Consider the following 18198-nt stretch of genomic DNA (forward strand, 5'->3'; position numbering starts at 1 on the left):
AGCTCCATTCGTCGATAGAGTATAACAGTCGGGATAATGAAATGTATCGCTTGGACATATCAGCACTCTTGACCCATCATGAAAAACCTAAACCCTCTTCCTAATCCTCGCCGAGATTTTCTGCCTAGGCCTCATCGTCCCAAAAGCCTTCTTCTTGTTCCCCGGATCCAAAGCCCGTGCCGCTTCCATGTCAATTACCTCGACCTCAAACTCGCCCATCAAGATTGCCAACGTCACAATGCCAATGTTACGGGCAAAGTGCCTTCCAGGACACTTATGTTCTCCGCCCCCGAAAGAAGTCCAGTTACCACTCAAACCTGCGTCGCTAAACTTTTCTCTCTTGTCGTCATTTCCACTAGCGCTCACCAGATAGCGTTCCGCCCAGAAAGTATCCAGAGGTTTTGCAGTAGCCTGGGGCCTTGCGGCCTTCCACCCTGGGGTAAACTGCCCATTGTACTTGTGGGAAAGGTATACCTCTGTGCCCTTTGGTATAGTATATTTCTCGTCCAGCGCATATATCGGAGCCGTGACTTCTCTTACAGCGAGGTTGGAACTATACATTCGTGTCGTCTCCGCGTGGAGAGATTGTAATAAAGGTCGCGCGCTCAGTTGCATGAAGTTGTAGCCCTGCGTCTCTTCGTTGACTCCGTTCCTGATCTCATCGAGGACACGAGCACGTAAAGAGGGATCGCGTAGTGTTTCGAAAAAGTACCAGAATGTTACGGGCACGGTAAGACTGGTCCCACCGTAGAGGAGACCGAGGGTTTGTGCGGAGCGGCCATCTACCCCGTGGCCGGACATTTTGCTGTAGAGTTCCTCTCTCTCTTGAAGAAGACCAGAACCTGCGACGGGGTCCCAGGTAGTGTTTACGGCGTTTTGCTTGCGCAACGTTTCGGATTCCTTGGTCCAAGCTCTAATAGCGTTGAGCAGGCGGTCACGGGCGGCATATGCTTTGGGGATCAGGAAGCGTGGAAGGCCCATGAAGAATTGATCCGTGGCTTCGATGTGAATCCAGAGATCGGATATGATTCCTGGATACATGATGGACGTGCCAAGGAGAGTCTCTGCAATGCCGTAGGATGCATGATATTCGATGAAGTCGTAGAGATCAGGAATTTCTTTCCATTGACCATCTGGAGTTGAAGACAAGCTCTCGGTGACGGTCCGTTTCATAACATCGAAGAGCCGTTTGGCAAGTAAGCCGAGATTCGATCCTGTAGTGTGCTGCCGGATGTGTGTTGTCTGGATGTAGTCTGTATTACCGTTCTCAGACTTGTAGTGGTCGATGGCCTCTTGAGGGCTTCCCATCAAAGCGCCCATGATCTTGTCGTGGATGAATGGGTTTGGGTCAAGTTCGGACGAGGAATTAAGCACGCCTCTAACGTGCTCTGGATCCAAGATGACGAGCAATTTCTGACCTGCAGCATCCAGGTAGAAAGGCGAACCATCGCCATATTGGTTCCTGTTGCAGCTTTAGTCTCGCTGTAATGCGATGGTCGCGTGTTGGTCGTCGATGAAGAGTTTCCATGGTGATGTGAGGATGTTACTTACAAGCATTTGGCTAGGAATCCATGCGAGTCATAAGCAAAAGACAGGGCATGTTTGAGTCCAGGTATCCAATACGGAAGTGTTGGAGGCAAGACATTACGGCCTTTGCCGTATTTGATTGATCTGAAAGTGTGCCCGGAGAGAATCCGAGTACAGAGGCACACTGCCGCGATGGCCACAAAACATTGCGCGACGAGACTGTGCTGCAATGTTGCAAACGGTGCAAAAAGCTGTTTGTTCACAGTCGTCGCGTTTCCGACGTCCATGTTGGGTGCAGCGTGGTGCAACTCACGTGGTGGAGACAAACAAGAGTTCCAAGGTTATATGCGATCTTCATAACTTGTCCCGATGCAGGGGGATAAGCGCTAGCCCAAAGGAGCGTTTAATTTCTGTAGTGTGGGAGGCCTCGCTGCCAACAAGCTAGGTGGCTGGACTGACAACCAACGCGATAATGTCTTGCATAGCTGTCATGTACTCGATAGAAGATGAAACACAACGGCCACTGATTGCGCGCAGATAGTGGTGCAGGAGGCGGCTATTTTTGGTTGCATGGTGCATAACGGCGTGCATGAGTGTGGAGGTGGAGACGATTGGCCTAGCGTGGCAGGGTCCCCAGCTAGAACAACAGAGCTTCATCAACTTGACATCCTTCGTGCTCTTTGCTACCATCACCACGCTCCTTCCGCTACCTAGGCATCCACCAGCTTTAGCTACTCATTGACTTCATCACTGTTCCCTTGTGTCTTTTCCGCACGCCTTTGCTTACACCCAACCCTCGAGCGCTCATCTAGCAGCCAGCTAGGACCAGTCATCACCATGCCGGGAGTTCGTAAGTGTAATCTCCATTCACCTTCACGGTGGGAATGGCATCCATCTCGGGAATAGTCGCGCTTGTCGACTGGATGCGCAAACTTCCTTATTGTGGTTGCCTATCCACGTGCCCTGTATCGGCGCAAACATCCACCAGCCTACAAGCCATCGTCTGCGACACTACTCCGTGTGATCACTAGCACGTTGATAATAATCATCTAACACATTCTCTACACAGCACTTGACGCGATGGACCAGATGAAGAAGGCCTTCAAGGGTCTCTTCAGGGGCAAGAAGTCCAAGAAGGAAGAACCAAAGCCCACGGCCACTTCTGAGGCTTCTACTACGCCTGCGCAAACCAAGCCTAGCGAGACCACGCCAGCTGCCCCAGCTCCCGCCCCTGTACCTGAGGCCGCAAAGACCGAGACGACACCTGCGGCCCCAAGCCTCGCGTCTGCGTCTGCGCCTGCACCTGCTGAACCCGCGGCGGTTCCAGCTTCGGATTCCGCTCAGAGCGAGGCGAAGAAGGATGAACCTGCTGTATCAGCTGAGGTCAAGCCAGCCACGTCGAGTAAGTTATCTTTTCGTTCAAACTCCAGTGCGCTGCCGTATCGTGGAGACGATGTCTGGCATGGATTCAGGCGACGATAGAATGTCGGCCTAGACTACTCCCACCAGCACGTTTACGACCTTGCGGCCAAATCAGTCACTTAATTTCCGCTCGACTGTTACAAGTTTCCTTTGTCACCCAAGATACAATAGACTGATATATCATCTTCTAGCACCCGAACCCGTTGGCGCTGTCGCCCCCGCTCCCCCCACTGCTGCTGAAGCTCAGCCCACAGCCACCGAGGCCCCAAAGGACACTGAGGCTAAGGCGACCGATACACCTGCACCCGCTGCCCCATTGGATCTTCCCGCCATCCCTAGCAGCCAGCCTGCTGCCGGTATGAGCGCTACAAGCGGACCCATGTTCGATGAGCCCAACTTTGGCGAGGACAAGCCCGCTGCACCAGCTGCAACGCCAGCTCCCGCCGCTCAGGCTGAAGAGCCCGTTGCTCCTGCGCCTACCCCAGCAGCTCCCGCCGCTGCTGCTGCCCCGGCCGCAGCTGAGGACAAGGCAGAGAAGTAGGGACGCTCCCTGTTGAGCTCAGGAGATGATAAACGTGACAGAAAATGTCGGGTTGAGAAACCGGCGACAAAAACATTTTGAATACTGGCAGGCGAAGGGCGCGGGTGCGAGGCCTCGTTTTCAGCATTGTGACTTTCCACTAATACTATACCCCACTGCTGTATCTTCCGATCGGTGCATCGAGCTGTAGGCGAGTTTGACTTTGAATCGAACAATTTCCATGAATGCTACCCTGACCGGCTGCGTGGTGACTGTGAGACGAATCATCGTCCTTGTATTGCTGAAAGCTCCCAACTAGCGCGGGGCAATAGCAGCCGCACTACACGTCAAGGAAAGCCCCACCACCGACGTCAACCAAAGAACGCGATATTTTACACTAGGTAGAGAGAGCGCGAGCTATCTGGCCCCAACAACTTTGCCCACCTGCATACCAATTCGATACCACAGGGTGCGCTCGACACAACTCAACCTGCCTGTATCCCACACGCACCACAAGAAATACGCACGATGCCTGCAGGCGGTTTCTCGCGCACGCGCAACGTCGACTACGATGACGACGACATTTACTACGACGATGATTACTACGAAGACGACGCCGGAAACGTCGATGCGGGAGATGGCATGACAGAAGACGACAAAGAGCAGATGCGCGTAGGCACAGTCAAAGTACGGGAGGCGCTGGGAGACATGGGCGACTTCACGAGCGATGAGCAAATACAGGAAGCGCTGTGGCACTACTACTACGACATCGGAAAGAGCGTGAGCTATCTGAAGAACAAGCTCGGGGTAGCAGAGCCCAAGCAGGAGGCGCCCAAGCAGGAAAAGGCAAAGCCAGCGTCGCGCTTCGACCAAGCTGCAAGCGTCGCAGACCAGAACGCGCCCGCCACCGCAGGTAAGCACACTCACTTGCGCCCCATTCTAGCTATGTAGACGAGTCTGCTGCCCCGTCGTCCTGTTGCCTATCCTCTACCGTTGCCCCAATCTCGATGCCTACCAACGCTGCTGCCACAGACTTCTTCTGGGATGTGCCCTGGGGCAACGTGCCACCCGAACGACTAGGCGTCATCACCGTCGATGCTCCCCACTACAAAGGCGGCTTGCTTGGAGGCTCTTCCAAGTTGGCTGCCCTCGCAGCTAAGCGGAGGAAGGAGCGAGAGGATGCCGAAGCTGCCGCCTCCAAGGCCAGCAATGACGCGGATTCGGCCATCGCCATGCTCGATAAGCTCTCGATGAAGAACCAAGGGGGCGGTAACCCTGGTGGTGATGGCGGCGAGTCTGAGCGCCCAGCTCGACCTTCCAGATATCCTGTCCGCAGACGTTCGCCATCGCCGGCGCCAGAAGCACCGAAAGAACCCGAGCTAGAAGAACCCCTAGCTCCTCAGCCTGCTGTCGTTGTCGAATCGCTTGCTCAACGCGCTACCGCCTCCATGTTCGCCTCCACCCTCTGTGGGTCTGACGAAACGCCAAAGCACACACAAGCATTACTGCAAGAGGTGCCGATACCCTTTGCTGCGTATAAATCCTATGATGGCACTGGAGCCTTTGCTGGACCAAGCCCGGACGACATTGTGCGGGCAGCACAGGCAAAGGGCGCAGGCGGCGGACGTCACTAGACTCGTACCAAATTTATTTGACCATCTCTAAAGCATACAGGAACTACACCAAAGAAGAAGAAAAAGCAGACCAACGGCGACTTGGCTGAATCGGTCGAGAAGCTTGCCGTGGTCGATGAGCCAAGAGTCAAGAGCAAGAACTTGAACGTTGTAGACGAGTTCGAGAAGAGCGTGTCGAAGCGAATGGCCAACTTTGTAGTGCTCGGTAAGGAGACCCTTGCAAGCTCTATTCACTCATCGTCATTACAGTACTGACTCCTGTAGGTCACGTCGACCACGGGAAGAGTACGCTCATGGGGCGATTGCTCTACGATCTTAAAGTCGTCGATCAACGATCAATAGATAAACTACGGAAAGAAGCAGAGACTATCGGCAAATCTTCATTCGCGCTCGCATGGGTCATGGACGAAACGAGTGAGGAGCGGAGTCGTGGTGTTACCGTCGACATTGCGACAAACTACTTCGAGACAGACAAGAGCGTGTTCACAATATTGGATGCGCCTGGGCACAAGGACTTCATACCAAGAATGATTTCGGGTGCTTCACAAGCCGACTTCCCGGTCCTGGTTATTGATGCAAGCACCAACAGCTTCGAGTCTGGTCTCAAGGGCCAAACGAAGGAGCACATCTTGATTGCACGAAGCATGGGTATGCAACATATCGTCGTGGCCGTAAATAAGATGGATACAGTCGGGTGGTCGAAATCACGCTTTGACGAGATTTCGAAGCTCATGACCACTTTCCTTACCGAAGCAAGTTTCCTCGAAAAGCGAATAACATTCATACCCCTAGCTGGTCTTACCGGAGAAAACGTCGTCAAGAAGATTGAAAACTCGGCCGCACATTGGTACACTGGCGAGACACTGCTAGAGGCTCTAGAACGCATCGATCTACCATCCCGCAACCTCACAAAACCACTTCGACTCTCTGTTGCCGACGTTTTCCGAGGCGACATCCGCTCGCCACTCAGCATATCAGGCCGCATTGATGCTGGAACCTTGCAAGTAGGCGACGTCATCCTCGCTCTCCCGGCCAACGAAACCGCAACTATAAAATCGATCGAAGTGCAAGACGCACCTGTAGACTGGGCGGTCTGCGGTCAAATTCCTACTCTCCATCTCACAGACATTGACCCAGTCCACCTACGCCAGGGAGATATTATCTGCTCCCCCAAAGATCCCGTTAAACTTGTCAAAGCATTTACATCCAAGCTCCTCGCTTTCGAACACGTACTACCCATGCCGGTGGAAGTGTTTAGGAGCACACTCAACTCGCCGGCGGGAATCAGGACGCTGAGCGCTAAGCTGAACAAGTTTACAGGAGAGGTTGTGAAAAAGAAGCCGAGAATTGTCAAGCCGGGCGAGGTAGCGAGGGTGGTGGTGCAATTGGAAAAGGAATTGCCAGTAGAGGAGGGAATGAGGGTTGTGATTAGGGAGAGGGGCCGGACGGTGGGGGCAGGATTGATGGAGAACGTTGCTTGATCGAGCGAAAGGAATATGGGCAGCTTAAGATGGCCATCTTGGTGGAAGCCTGTAATACTGGGGGATGAGTAGTGCAGGTGTTGTATTTTATGGTCGTGATCTGACCAATATTCCTATGATAGACATATTCGAGTCTCGTATCGTACACCTCATCCACGGACATATGCTACACGCACCTGTATGGTCTATTTCTAATCTTGTCTAGATCATCTCTTATCCGCCCAAGGGGCCCTCGTACTTGGCTGTGCATTCTGCGTGTTCCCTGCGTTCCCTCTTGCCCATGGCGCTGTAGTGCCACCTACTGTCGGTGGCGGAGCAGGCGTTCTACTCGCCCAAGGCGCTTTCGTAGGCTGGTTTGGGCCATTGGGTACATCTGTACTACCCGCACCGCTAGCACCAGCACCAGTAGCAGCCCATGGCGCGGCTGTCATCGGGGGCATCCCAGCACTTGCCCATGGCGCAGCAGTACCAACTCCGCCTCCCCTCGCCGCGCCACTCATAGGCTCAGCCATCGGGTCCCGCAACGCCTGCTGCGGACCTGGTCGAGCAGTGGGTGCTGTATTAGCTGGAGTACTCGATTTAGGTTGACTCGCAGTGTGAACGCTTGCTTGTATGGTTTTCGCATTCGGGTCTGCTGAGAAGGAGAAGAGCGAGCCGAATGGGAAGTGCTGGACTACGGGAAACTTGGAGAGAACTTCTGCGTTGTACATTTTGATCATTCCCTGAATATTATCGTCAGTTTGATATGTATCGAAGTTGGAAAATGCGGTATAGATTACCTTGTTGATTTTGGCCCATCCTGCCTTCACACCAGAGACGTCGTATAGAATATTGCTGTGTTCCCAAAACGGTCCTTTCTTTACGTCGTAGATGAAGCCGATGGCACTGAAATACATGTTTCGAGATCGCTCCCGAGCTACGGCAGGGGCTTTGGCCACGTCGCCTGGGTTAGGAGCAGTCGGCAACGAGCCTTCTGCCGCGACATCTGCAGGCGTAGCGATAGCAGGGGAGAATTGCGCACTGCCAAAAATGTACGGAACAAAAGAATGGTCGTCTAGTCCCCATACTCCATGGGAGCCAGCAGGCTCAAGCGTGTATGTCAAGATGAGCCGGCGTACCAAAGCGAGATATGGTTCCACCACACCAAGAACTATGCCGCGTTCCTGCTCACCATCTTCCGAAGGTGGAAAAGCACCCAGTTTCCAGAGGCAGCCGAGGAAAGCGAGGAAACTGAGTTCATGGCCTGTACCGTAGTCGAGACGCTGAGAGCTGCCAAAACTGCCGATGAAATAGGCTTCTAGTTCATGTTTGGCAGAGACATCAGACGTGGATTTGAAGGCGAGTACTTGTTCTGGGAGATACTGATCCAAGAGTTCAGGGACCCTTTCTCGAACGATATCGTACCAGGTCCTGAAGCTCACGTTTCCGAAGCGACGGGGCCCAGCATCTGGCGGTGCTTCGTCGATGATGGCGGCCAGGGCGTCGAGGAGCTTGGCGAGGTTTGCAACAACGGGAGGATGAGGAACATCTGGGTCGTTCAGCTTCCACTCTTTGAATGGATCTGCGGTGGCACCCTGCTCTTGAGAAGTCTTGATCTTCCGGGGTATCATGGCCGTGTTGAGCTGGAAGATGAAGGTCATGATGTCGGCGTAGGCTTTGCTTGCCAGGAAGAAAGTGACGTCGTCGCCATCGTGAATACGTTTCTTTGGGACTTCGAAAGTGTGCGATGCATCTTTACTGAGCAGCTCCAGTACGGGTGCTTTGGACGGATTGGATGACATGGCGGAATGGAGAATGTGGTGATAGTGTGTGGTTTATCGATAGTGGGCAGGGACGATCTCATGTGATGGCGTGTTTTGGACCCACTTTCACGCCCGGCAGCGAGCCGTCTCTTGCTTTTGGGCGTGGGGACGACTTCATTCCCCCCACATGGCCGTCATCGCCGACATTCACTAAGACGCGTGCGATTGGATTCTTGACGGTCACTAATGGCGCGCCTCAACTACGCGTTGGAGCAGCGAGGTACGTCATCACAGTCCCAAGCTCACGATGTAGAAGAGCTGGCGGGCATCTGCGCGCAGTTCCCCATCTCCGTTATCCGTGCCAAACATACCCAAAGCTTCCATCCGAGTCGTCTTGAATTAACGCTTGTACCTGCACTAGCTCGCAAACCCTCTTCGCCTTCCTTGGACGACAATGCTGCAACCCAGCAACTTCTCACCGAATCCCACTCCCCACTCGCAGGCCTGCCCCCGACCGCTGCGGTTTTCGGCGCAAACCTCCTCAATGCAGCGCGCATGTACCCTCCGAGCGGAATTCCAGAGCGGATAGGGCACAGAAGTGGCCAGGGAAAACTCAAACGGGTTAGCCTGAAGAGGGATGAAAGCTCACGGCTGGATCTGGCTGTAAGAGGTGATCCGTTCGAGATTGAGCTGAGCCCGGAGAGGGGTAGATATGCGTTGCCAGAAAAGATCAATCATAAGCCCTTGAAGATTCTTAAGAAGAAGAAGAACAAGAAGAAAGCAGCGGACACACCAGGTGAGGCTCCTGCAGCTTCGTCGGAACTTCCGGTACACAGCCAAGGCAGACTGCAGGCCGATCCGGAAGAGCTGGTGGAGGATTTGGCCTTGCCAGAAGACCCGGCATCAGCAGAACCTGATCCGCGCACCTCACCGCCTCCACTGGTTCCGTCGGAAAACGATGCCGTCATCGCCGATACCACTCGTCAGGAGACACCACCCAGTGTGGGCGAAAGACCCCCTGATGCGCCAGAGCATCCTGCCAATACACAAGCAAAACCGAAGCGGAAGTCAGGGTCAGACTACAGTGGGGACAGACCTGCGAAGCATCAGAGAGAGCAGAGGCAAGCGACTGCCGAATCAGTCTCATCAAGGAAAGCTCCTTCGCAGGTCGAAATTCCGGTCCGGCGGAGGTCGCAAAGGCAGAACACCACCAAGAAGGCGGTACATACCAGCCGCGAACAACAAACGCAAAGGACAGCCGACGATTCTGTACCAGAGGAAGAGTCGCGTCCAAAACGTGCGGCAGCGAAACTGAAGTCTCGGGGAGAAGAAGATACCAATGATACTACAGCGGCTAGTCAGCCGCTACCGGCCAAGGAGCGAGGATCCCAGAGCCGCGCAGAGTCGTTTAAGAAAGCTCCAGACACAGCTACTACCGGGAAGGCCAAGACCGCGCCCATACTTCTTGAATCCGATGACGAGTCTGAATATGAGTCCGAGCATGAATCTGAGGATGAGTCTGGGCATGAGCGGGTCGCAGAGAGATCTGAAAGCATTGCCGACGAAGGTCACAAGAAATTACGTCCTACTGGACAGCCTGGGAGTATCGAGACCGTTTTTGGATTCCTCAACCTTAAGCCATGGCCGGGAAATTGTGAAACTAAAATCGCTACCTCTATCAGTCGCAAATGCAATGTATACATTGACCATCTTCAGAACGACGATATACCGACGGAGCAGTTCGCTGAAGATGCCAACGAACTACGAGAGATACTCGGAAAAATTGACACTAGTGTCCAAGAGAAAGACCGGCGTGCCTTCAAAGGTGACGCGTATGGCCATGTCTTCCGTGCTGTTGTACTATACCTTGAAGCGCTTTATACTTGGCTAAATGAGAACGACGGTGCGGTGACCGAGTCACTGGGTGCTATGCGGATACTATCACCCTTGATAGGCCAAATACTGGAGTTTAAAGACACAATCGCGGACTGGAACGTACACGTCCCTAGACGCTTAAAAGGCGATAGAATTATCGATGACGTGGATTCTAGCCTCATTGCGCATCTTCGACACGTGGAGAGGGTATATCGCAATTGCCTGAGTAGACTTGAGACCACAGAGCAATACCGCCAGCAGCAAGCTGACATCGATCGCAAGATGAAATTAAAGCAAGAGGAGGAAGATCGCAAGGCCGAGTCTCTCGAGGCGCAAGCCCAGCGGTGGAAACGTTGGCAGGATCTACATATCAAGCGCATGGTTTGTGAACGTGATCCACGTAGAAGAAAGAAGTTAGCCATCACAAGGCTCGAGGACTGGGAGGAGAGGGATGCCAATGGGGTTGTTTTCGAGCGGCTACCGGTCTTTACGCCTCGGTCTGCTCCTCCGCATCGTCAAGCTTCGACGCTGAACTCCGGCTCGGAATGGACGGAGCAAGAAGAGACCGCTTTACTCGACGGTTTGAAGCATTGTGCTGGTATGTCTTATTTTCTTTGTTCTAATATCATGTTGCTATACTGATCGTCATGTAGGTCCGCAAGTCTTCGAAAAGATCTTCGAAGAGTATTGCCGGCCTGATTCGTCCCACCCCCTGGGTGGTTATTTACGCGAACGGAGTGTCGCAGAAATTGTTACGAAAGCAGCGCAATTCCGATCCGATTTGCAGAAATTGTATGAAGATAACGGCTGGGTAGTGGAGGACTGGGTCACGGAGATCCCGGTAATGCCGTAAAGTTGGGGATGCCTTTTGACTGCACGGTCAGCCCTGGTATCTCGCGACAAACAGCTGCCTTCTGTGATGGCGCAAAGGAGTTTGTGCTGAAAACTTCTTTCTGGTTACAACATCCGTATGATACCCCGTATATGCTTTCGCTTGTGGTGGTAACGCAAATATTCTAGTGCAAGTGTGTCTTCGTAAGCGCAGCCTGGGACTTTCTGGGTCGACTGCACGCGCCCAAGGTCCGACGCTCTGTCCGCGTTACATGACCACCCAGAATAACAGCGGCATTCCTCCTATGCGTGTTACTGAGTTGAGCGGGAGTACCGCTTCGCCTTTCCATTGTCGTGGTGGTTGACCTATAATCAAGTGTGAGTGACTCTTGTGCGAAAGTCCATGTTCACCAAAAGTGATTGAACGCGGAACTGATGATTCGCTTCCACAAAAGACATTTTCACTCCAATACAATTCTGCCAGTTTCCAGTCGCAAGAGCACTTCCAACGCACATTCACCATGGAATCAGCGCACGCGACTAAGTACCGTCTACCAACGCAGCCCACTCCCTCATTATAAAAATCATCAAATTCCTTACGCCTGCTCTCTTCCCTCCTCATTATACCACAACCGACCATCTCGACCTAGAAATTTTCCAAGTCGAAACTACCACGCAACACATATTTGCACGATCGCAATCACGATGTCGCTTCCCGCTATGATCAACTCCGCCGCTAGAACGCCCTACTCAGAGGCTGCTAGTCTTGCGCATTACAGCGGCAAAACAGACACCGAACTCAAAATTCTGGCCAAAGTACATGGTATTTCCGACGCCGCGCAACCATGGGAGATTGTCGCGGCTTTGATGGAGAGAGACCGGTCAAGGGGCGTATGGCCTGGTATGTTCGACTATCCTAAGACAGAGGAAGCCAGGGATTCTCATGTCGCGCCGGTCAAGCAGACCTCGGAGAAGGCTGAGACACCTTCTGAGAGCAAGGTCGCTGCTGTAGAACAGTCGAAATCTGCTTCGGCCGCTACTGTCTCCAATAAAATCGCCAAGGTCGCGAAAACTCCGACGGTCGCCATAACCGCGACAGGATCCGAGGACGATACCGCTTTTCCCATGTCGGAATTGAGGAAAGAGTGGGATGGACTCTGGGGCCCGCCTTTCGCTTTCTCAAAGGTCGCTGCTGCCGAGTCAACGTCGCAAGGCACATCTGTGGCTACTGCCGGATCCACTTCCACTCGGTCAAAGTCGCCTCCTTCTCCTGCCTCTCCTGCCTCTCCTGCCTCTCCTGCCTCTCTTGTCTCACCCTCGCCACCCGCCTCTCCCGTCTCTCCCGCCTTCCCCATCTCCGCTGTCTCTTCCGCTTCTTCGAGGTCTAATTGGTTTGACGTTCTCGCAACCGAGGAGGATGTGATTGAGGTGATTGAGGAGGAGATTCCTATTGCGGAGGAGAATATCGAAAAGGCACCATCTGTGCACCAGGAGTCGCTCGCCATTCCTCCATCCTCACAGCAAAGTGATGGGGAAGACAAATTATATCTGGCCAAAGAGAATGCTGGCGCTGTGGAGAAGACCAAGAAGAAGGCAAAGCGTGGCAAGAAGGGCGGAAAGAAGGTGAACAAGGCCAAGACGAACGTCGCCCAGTCTCCTGAGACCGAGGCTGAAAAGACTGAGGCATCGACATCCGATGCTGCTGTTGCTTCGAAGCAGGCCGAAGATGTTCCCTTGCCAGTTTCGCCAGCCACGGCAGAGTTCCCTGAAGACAATATGAAATCTGCGCTTGAGGTCTCCAAATCGAATCCCGTTGTCGAGGACATTGAAGAGTCTTCATCGCCTATCGAAGTCCCGACTCCTCGACAGCCTGCTACCTCTTCACCAACGACACCATATGAGCCAACAGTAAAGCCACCGAAGAAGGCTCATGTCGAAATCTTCCCCGTCGCTTCCCCCTGCCCACCACCTTCTGCCCAAACTGCACCAGCTCCTATACCCTCTAAGACAAAGAACCAGAGGCGCAACGAGAAGCGAAAGGAGAACAAGCAGGCGGCGACGTTGTCAAACATGTACGACGTCCTCATGTCTGACCAATCCGCCGACGTGTCAGCGCCAGACTCATCTAACATAAAGGAGGATGAACACGAAGACAATGGCGAGGGTACTGCTCCAACAGCCAAGAAGAACAAGCGTGGCACAAAAGGCGGCAAGAAGGCGCAGGCGCAAAAGAAGCACCAGCCTGTACCGATCTTCGATACCACGGCTACTCCTATCGCTGAGACGGGTGCTGGCCCCATCGTTGTGGCTGCCGTTGCAGCCAATATTCAGCCGATGCATCTGGCTTTGGCTGCTGTTGTTGTGATTCTTGCTGGTGCTTTGGGAACTTGGGCTGTACTTTAGCGGGAATGCGGAAGGATAGCGAGCGTGTGTTTCGTCTTTTGGTGACTTTGATGGGAGTATTTGAGGCATTGGTGTAGAAGAGTCCGGCATGAAACTACGAGTCTCTGGTGCTTGGGGTCATGATACTTATAAGACTGTAGTAATTACATTGACGTTGCTGATGATGATGTATACGTGCAGCACATGTCTATGCTCAAAATCACCCTCAATGTACGGTTGCAAGAAGAAGGAAGTCAAATCAAGCATCTGCAGCATCTTAGCGAGTCTTGCGCGAATAATTTGAAGGGACAGATGGGTTTTCTAAACGTAAAGTCTTACGTTCATGGACCCGGCTGGATGAGCTGCCTACGGCTGAATATTAGACGCACTAACACACAATGGGCCTTTTGCGGTCATTTGAAGGACTGCTAGTACTACACCGCACAATGGGGGCCGTCGATGAACGGTCATCTCGCATGTTGTCAAAACCTGAACAGCATGTAACTTACGTACAAGGACGCCTGTGACACCAGAAGCATCTACGAGTTAAACATGTGAAATAGATACCCTCGCAGGGCAAGGAAGCCTGCACTTGCATATCCGGTAAGCCCGCTGACCAATCACAAGCCGTTGTGCAGCGGGAGGGTCGCACGCTAGTCTGCATGCACCCAGAAGGCTCGCAGGTACCCTCGTGTTTCATGACCACAACACCACCAAGATGCGCGAATTATCCTTTGCTTGGCACGCGCAGGCAAAGCAAGTAACACGCCAACCTTACTTTCACCAAGCAGTTAATCCGCCCCAATAGGCAAAGGCAGGCTCATGATTACTTGCCCAGCGGTGGCTGAGCAGCCCGCTGATCGTTAGGGCGATAAATGCCTCATACAAACGTGTGTCCTTTTCTACCTAGAGCCTCTACCCCTTCGGAGACAATTTCTCGTATTTCGCTAAACGAGCTGTGTGTTTTGAGTTCTTTTTCCTCCTCTTTTGTCATACCGATTGTTCGCTTATTCGCCTTGCGTCTGGTTGTCGCACTACACACGTACACAGAAATCCCTCGACTTCATTGTTGGGAGTTGGTTGCGAAGCGAGAAGAGACCATCATGTGGAAGCCACCAATCAATTTCATTACACTGCATTGTAAGTTCTGCATACGCGTGCCAGCCTGGTCCGGAGAGATGGCATCGCTAACTGCATGTAGATGCCTATATTCTCAGTTTTGGCATTTTAGCTCTGATCATCGTTTATCCTTATGGCAACCTTTCCGCTATTGATGCGTACTTCTTTGGTGTCAGCGCGTCAACTGCATCTGGCCTGAACCCGTTAGTTTTGCCGGTATGAACTAGAGTGGCTTTCTGCTGACAGTGGACTAGTGTTGATGTCAAGGATCTCAAATTGTACCAGCAAATCTTCGTCTACATCACGCCTACGGTTACAAACCTGGGCTTCATCAATGTCATTGTCGTCATTGTGCGACTACGCTGGTTTAGTCAGAAGCTGAAGGGTGTTGGTATATTGAGCTTTGTTCCGTCTTTACGTCCGAAGCTAACAGCTCAAGAGCCGCTGCACACACCAGACCAAGAAGCTCCCGACAGTCTTCCGGACAGAAGCAGAATTTTACCGATCCGTCCGATACACGTCAAATTGAAGCAGGTCTCACTGGCAAGACCTTCGCGGAGAAGAAGCCTATCCCTGTTTCTGCTATAGGGAATACGAACGATGAACCCTCTGCTCCCCGCATTACATTTGCGCCCGATCCTCGACAAGCTGACAAAGAAAAGTCTGGTTTATACATTCCTGGTCCACGGGAACGCGAGAACGGACAGCCCATAACTTTGATGTCCGACGATGAAGATGAAGATAGTATCAAGCCCGTCGCAGAATCGAGCTATACACGACGTCGCAATCTATCGGAGACCAGAAGCATGAACACTCGAACCATGAGCAAGTCAAAGTCTGTAGATCGCGCTGTGTCGTCTATATTCGTGCTCGGAAGTACGGCAAGCACTCACCGTCGCAGCGAAGATAAGCCACGGAGAGAACCAACCATTGACCTGTCTTCAATGAGTCGGGAAGAGCTAGGCGGTGTCGAGTACCGTGCGTTACACGTCTTGCTCAAGGTCGCAGTTGGATACTTTGTCGGACTACATGTGCTCGGGGTCATTTGCCTACTTCCATGGATTCATGCTGCACCAGCAAAGTACCAAGACTACCTTGCCTCGCAGAATCAAGACAAGACGTGGTGGGCGTTCTACTCAGCGCAGACCATGGTCAATAACCTTGGCCTAACACTGACCCCAGACAGCATGATAAGCTTCCGCGACGCAACCTGGCCAATGCTAGTCATGTCGTTCCTCGCATTCGCCGGTAACACCTTCTATCCAGTGTTCCTGCGCCTTCTCATCTGGATCATCTACAAACTCGCCCCCGCGGGCTCCTCGCTTGAAGAATCGCTACGTTTCTTACTCGACCACCCTAGGAGATGCTACACATTGCTTTTCCCTGCCACTGCAACCTGGATCTTAGCCGCCATTCTCTTCGCTCTGAACTTCATCGATACGCTTCTCATCATAGTCCTCGACCTTGACAACCCAGAGGTCAACGTCCTACCCGTTGGGCGCCGCATCCTCGCTGCCACCTTCCAGTCTGCATCGTCTCGCCACACCGGTACAGCCACTTTCAACCTCGCGGCTGTGAATCCAGCTGTTCAGTTCAGTCTCCTCGTCATGATGTATATTTCCGTCTATCCGATCGCAATCTCTATCCGTATGAGCGAGAGCTACGAGGAGAAATCTGTGGGCATATACAGTGCAGATGAGAACCTGGATGAGCAGAAAGGAGGCAAGACATATTTCATCAGTCATCTACGGAACCAGTTGAGTTTCGATCTATGGTACATATTCCTGGGCGTTTTCTGCATCTGTATCGCGGAGAGCGATCGGATCATGAGTCGAGAGGATTGGGTAAGCCGGACATGAATCATGTGTAATAGCATTCCTGTGCTGACGTAGCAACAACAGGCTTTCTCCGTCTTCGCAGTCTTCTTTGAAGTTGTTTCTGCGTACGGCAACGTCGGTCTTTCGCTCGGCCACCCGTCCAACCTCACGTCGCTTTCTGGACACTTCAATACTTTTGGCAAAGTAGTCATTTGCGCTATGATGCTGCGTGGCAGACACAGGGGTCTGCCTTATGCCCTTGATCGGGCTATCAATCTGCCCCACGATCTTATCACGGATGATAATGAGGGCGAGAGGTACAAAGATGAGGATGCGGCGACATTAGACGCCATGAGCGCGGACGGCAGTAGGGGAAGGAGATTGATAAAGAGCTTCACACAGTAAGATGTTGGATTGAATTCGTACACTTTGAATCGCCTGGTTGCACGTATTAGCATGGAAGGAGTTGCATCACTATAGACATACTCAAGAAGCATACACACATGTGTTTTAGATCATGAAGGGTATGATACCATGGTATTGGGCTTGGAGGACGGTATTGTATCGCAAAGTATGTGATGTATACAAGTTGAATAACTATGTATTGGCTAAGGAATACCAGCAAGAAAAGATCGAAGAAGAATAATGATAAAGGAAGACTTCTAAGCTTATGCAAGCTCAAAAGTAGGACCGATTAAATCCGCTCTCTCGGAAATTCAAATCGGTGTTGGGTTGGCGCTCGCGGTCGAGCCGTGTGCCATACACCTGGGCCGGTGTCAAAATGCGAGAAGCATCCCCGCCGCGCACTGCGCTGTTGTAGAATGCCCCGTTACCGGAAGTCGACCGTGAGGTGTCGCGAGAGTTTGTCGCATAGGAAGGCGTACGACTGGACAACGTATTGCCCATGATTACCGTGCTGATTTGACGGGATGACATGTATGGTTTTTCGAATCGGGACGTACCCAGGGGACTTACGCAACGGTGGTCATTGTAAGCCTGCTTATTCGTAAAAGGAGGAGGACGCTCGGAGGAGCGGATCGGGCTGACGTCACGGTGCTTGTACCGGCTGTTGTGTGGCTTGGGCTCGGAAGCAGCACGACGCAGGGCTAACTTGTCAGGCTCTTCACGGTGTGAGGTCGTTCTGAAATCGCCATATGGCATATCGAAGGGCCCGTTCAGCCGGCTGGAGCAGCCTATATCTTGGTTATCGTAACCGTTGTGTGTGTAGCGGCGAGCAGGTGCTCGGCCAGAGCTGAAGCTGGGACCGACAAGTCTGTGGAAGTGAGCCATGCTATTGGATATTTATTTCGTCAAAGTTGTCGCTGTTGAAGAATAGTGGTAATGACTGCGGTGGTCGAATGTCGTGTAAGGACTTCCAACTATCTATAAAGCAACACCGAGAAGTCCCTTATAGTGGCTCACATGTTGTATGCTTTAGCGAGACCGTGTGACTGAGTCAATGTCGTCAATGGATTGTATCGTAAGTAACTGTATCTCGGAGGTGAATGCGCAGCGGGTCTGTCCGCCAGGGAGTATTGTGAATGTGTATATTCAGAATGTGCAGAGTCGTATGAAGGGAGTTTGTGATGTCATCAGGGAAGCAGGTAGAGAAAGACGCATTTTATTCATAAGAAGAAAGACTCCTCGTTTTGATACAAAACAGTACGGCGCTTAGTATAGGTAAGTAACACCACCGAATGCGTCTTGGACTTATCGTCCAATAACGGCGGTAGGCTTAATAGTAAAACAAGTTACTAAGCTCTTGTGCACTAATATTCTTCAGGAAATTACTTCAGACTGCTTAAATATAATACTTACGCATCGCCTTGTACATTGTTATTCTTTTAG

At 52.3% G+C, this 18198-nt stretch overlaps 7 protein-coding genes across 7 annotated transcripts; 5 read left to right on the plus strand and 2 right to left on the minus strand.

Moving 5' to 3' along the window:
- Nucleotides 1-87: 87 nt before the first annotated feature.
- ACET3X_001514 (uncharacterized protein) lies at nt 88-1814 on the minus strand (the record flags this gene model as incomplete). The annotated part of the gene is made up of 2 exons (XM_069446814.1): nt 88-1462; nt 1552-1814. 2 exons carry the CDS (start codon nt 1812-1814, stop codon nt 88-90), a joined length of 1638 nt encoding a protein of 545 aa, XP_069311756.1.
- Nucleotides 1815-2364: 550 nt separating this feature from the next.
- On the plus strand, nt 2365-3490 carry ACET3X_001515 (uncharacterized protein; the record flags this gene model as incomplete). The annotated part of the gene is made up of 3 exons (XM_069446815.1): nt 2365-2377; nt 2597-2929; nt 3141-3490. 3 exons carry the CDS (start codon nt 2365-2367, stop codon nt 3488-3490), a joined length of 696 nt encoding a protein of 231 aa, XP_069311757.1.
- Nucleotides 3491-4177: 687 nt separating this feature from the next.
- Nucleotides 4178-6584, plus strand: ACET3X_001516 (uncharacterized protein; the record flags this gene model as incomplete). The annotated part of the gene is made up of 4 exons (XM_069446816.1): nt 4178-4382; nt 4502-5095; nt 5144-5308; nt 5368-6584. The coding sequence occupies 4 exons, from the start codon at nt 4178-4180 to the stop codon at nt 6582-6584; spliced, it is 2181 nt and encodes a 726-aa protein (XP_069311758.1).
- A 206-nt stretch (nt 6585-6790) lies between these two features.
- ACET3X_001517 (uncharacterized protein) lies at nt 6791-8365 on the minus strand (the record flags this gene model as incomplete). Its single annotated transcript, XM_069446817.1, has 2 exons — nt 6791-7306; nt 7364-8365. The coding sequence occupies 2 exons, from the start codon at nt 8363-8365 to the stop codon at nt 6791-6793; spliced, it is 1518 nt and encodes a 505-aa protein (XP_069311759.1).
- Nucleotides 8366-8572: 207 nt separating this feature from the next.
- Nucleotides 8573-11054, plus strand: ACET3X_001518 (uncharacterized protein; the record flags this gene model as incomplete). Its single annotated transcript, XM_069446818.1, has 3 exons — nt 8573-8606; nt 8748-10799; nt 10855-11054. The coding sequence occupies 3 exons, from the start codon at nt 8573-8575 to the stop codon at nt 11052-11054; spliced, it is 2286 nt and encodes a 761-aa protein (XP_069311760.1).
- Nucleotides 11055-11752: 698 nt separating this feature from the next.
- On the plus strand, nt 11753-13435 carry ACET3X_001519 (uncharacterized protein; the record flags this gene model as incomplete). The annotated part of the gene is made up of 1 exon (XM_069446819.1): nt 11753-13435. One exon carries the CDS (start codon nt 11753-11755, stop codon nt 13433-13435), a length of 1683 nt encoding a protein of 560 aa, XP_069311761.1.
- A 1082-nt stretch (nt 13436-14517) lies between these two features.
- Nucleotides 14518-16755, plus strand: ACET3X_001520 (uncharacterized protein; the record flags this gene model as incomplete). Its single annotated transcript, XM_069446820.1, has 5 exons — nt 14518-14554; nt 14616-14736; nt 14788-14924; nt 14975-16377; nt 16435-16755. 5 exons carry the CDS (start codon nt 14518-14520, stop codon nt 16753-16755), a joined length of 2019 nt encoding a protein of 672 aa, XP_069311762.1.
- Nucleotides 16756-18198: the final 1443 nt, after the last annotated feature.

The sequence above is a fragment of the Alternaria dauci genome, chromosome 1 (genome assembly GCF_042100115.1).
Source record: "Alternaria dauci strain A2016 chromosome 1, whole genome shotgun sequence".
NCBI lineage: Eukaryota > Fungi > Ascomycota > Dothideomycetes > Pleosporales > Pleosporaceae > Alternaria > Alternaria dauci.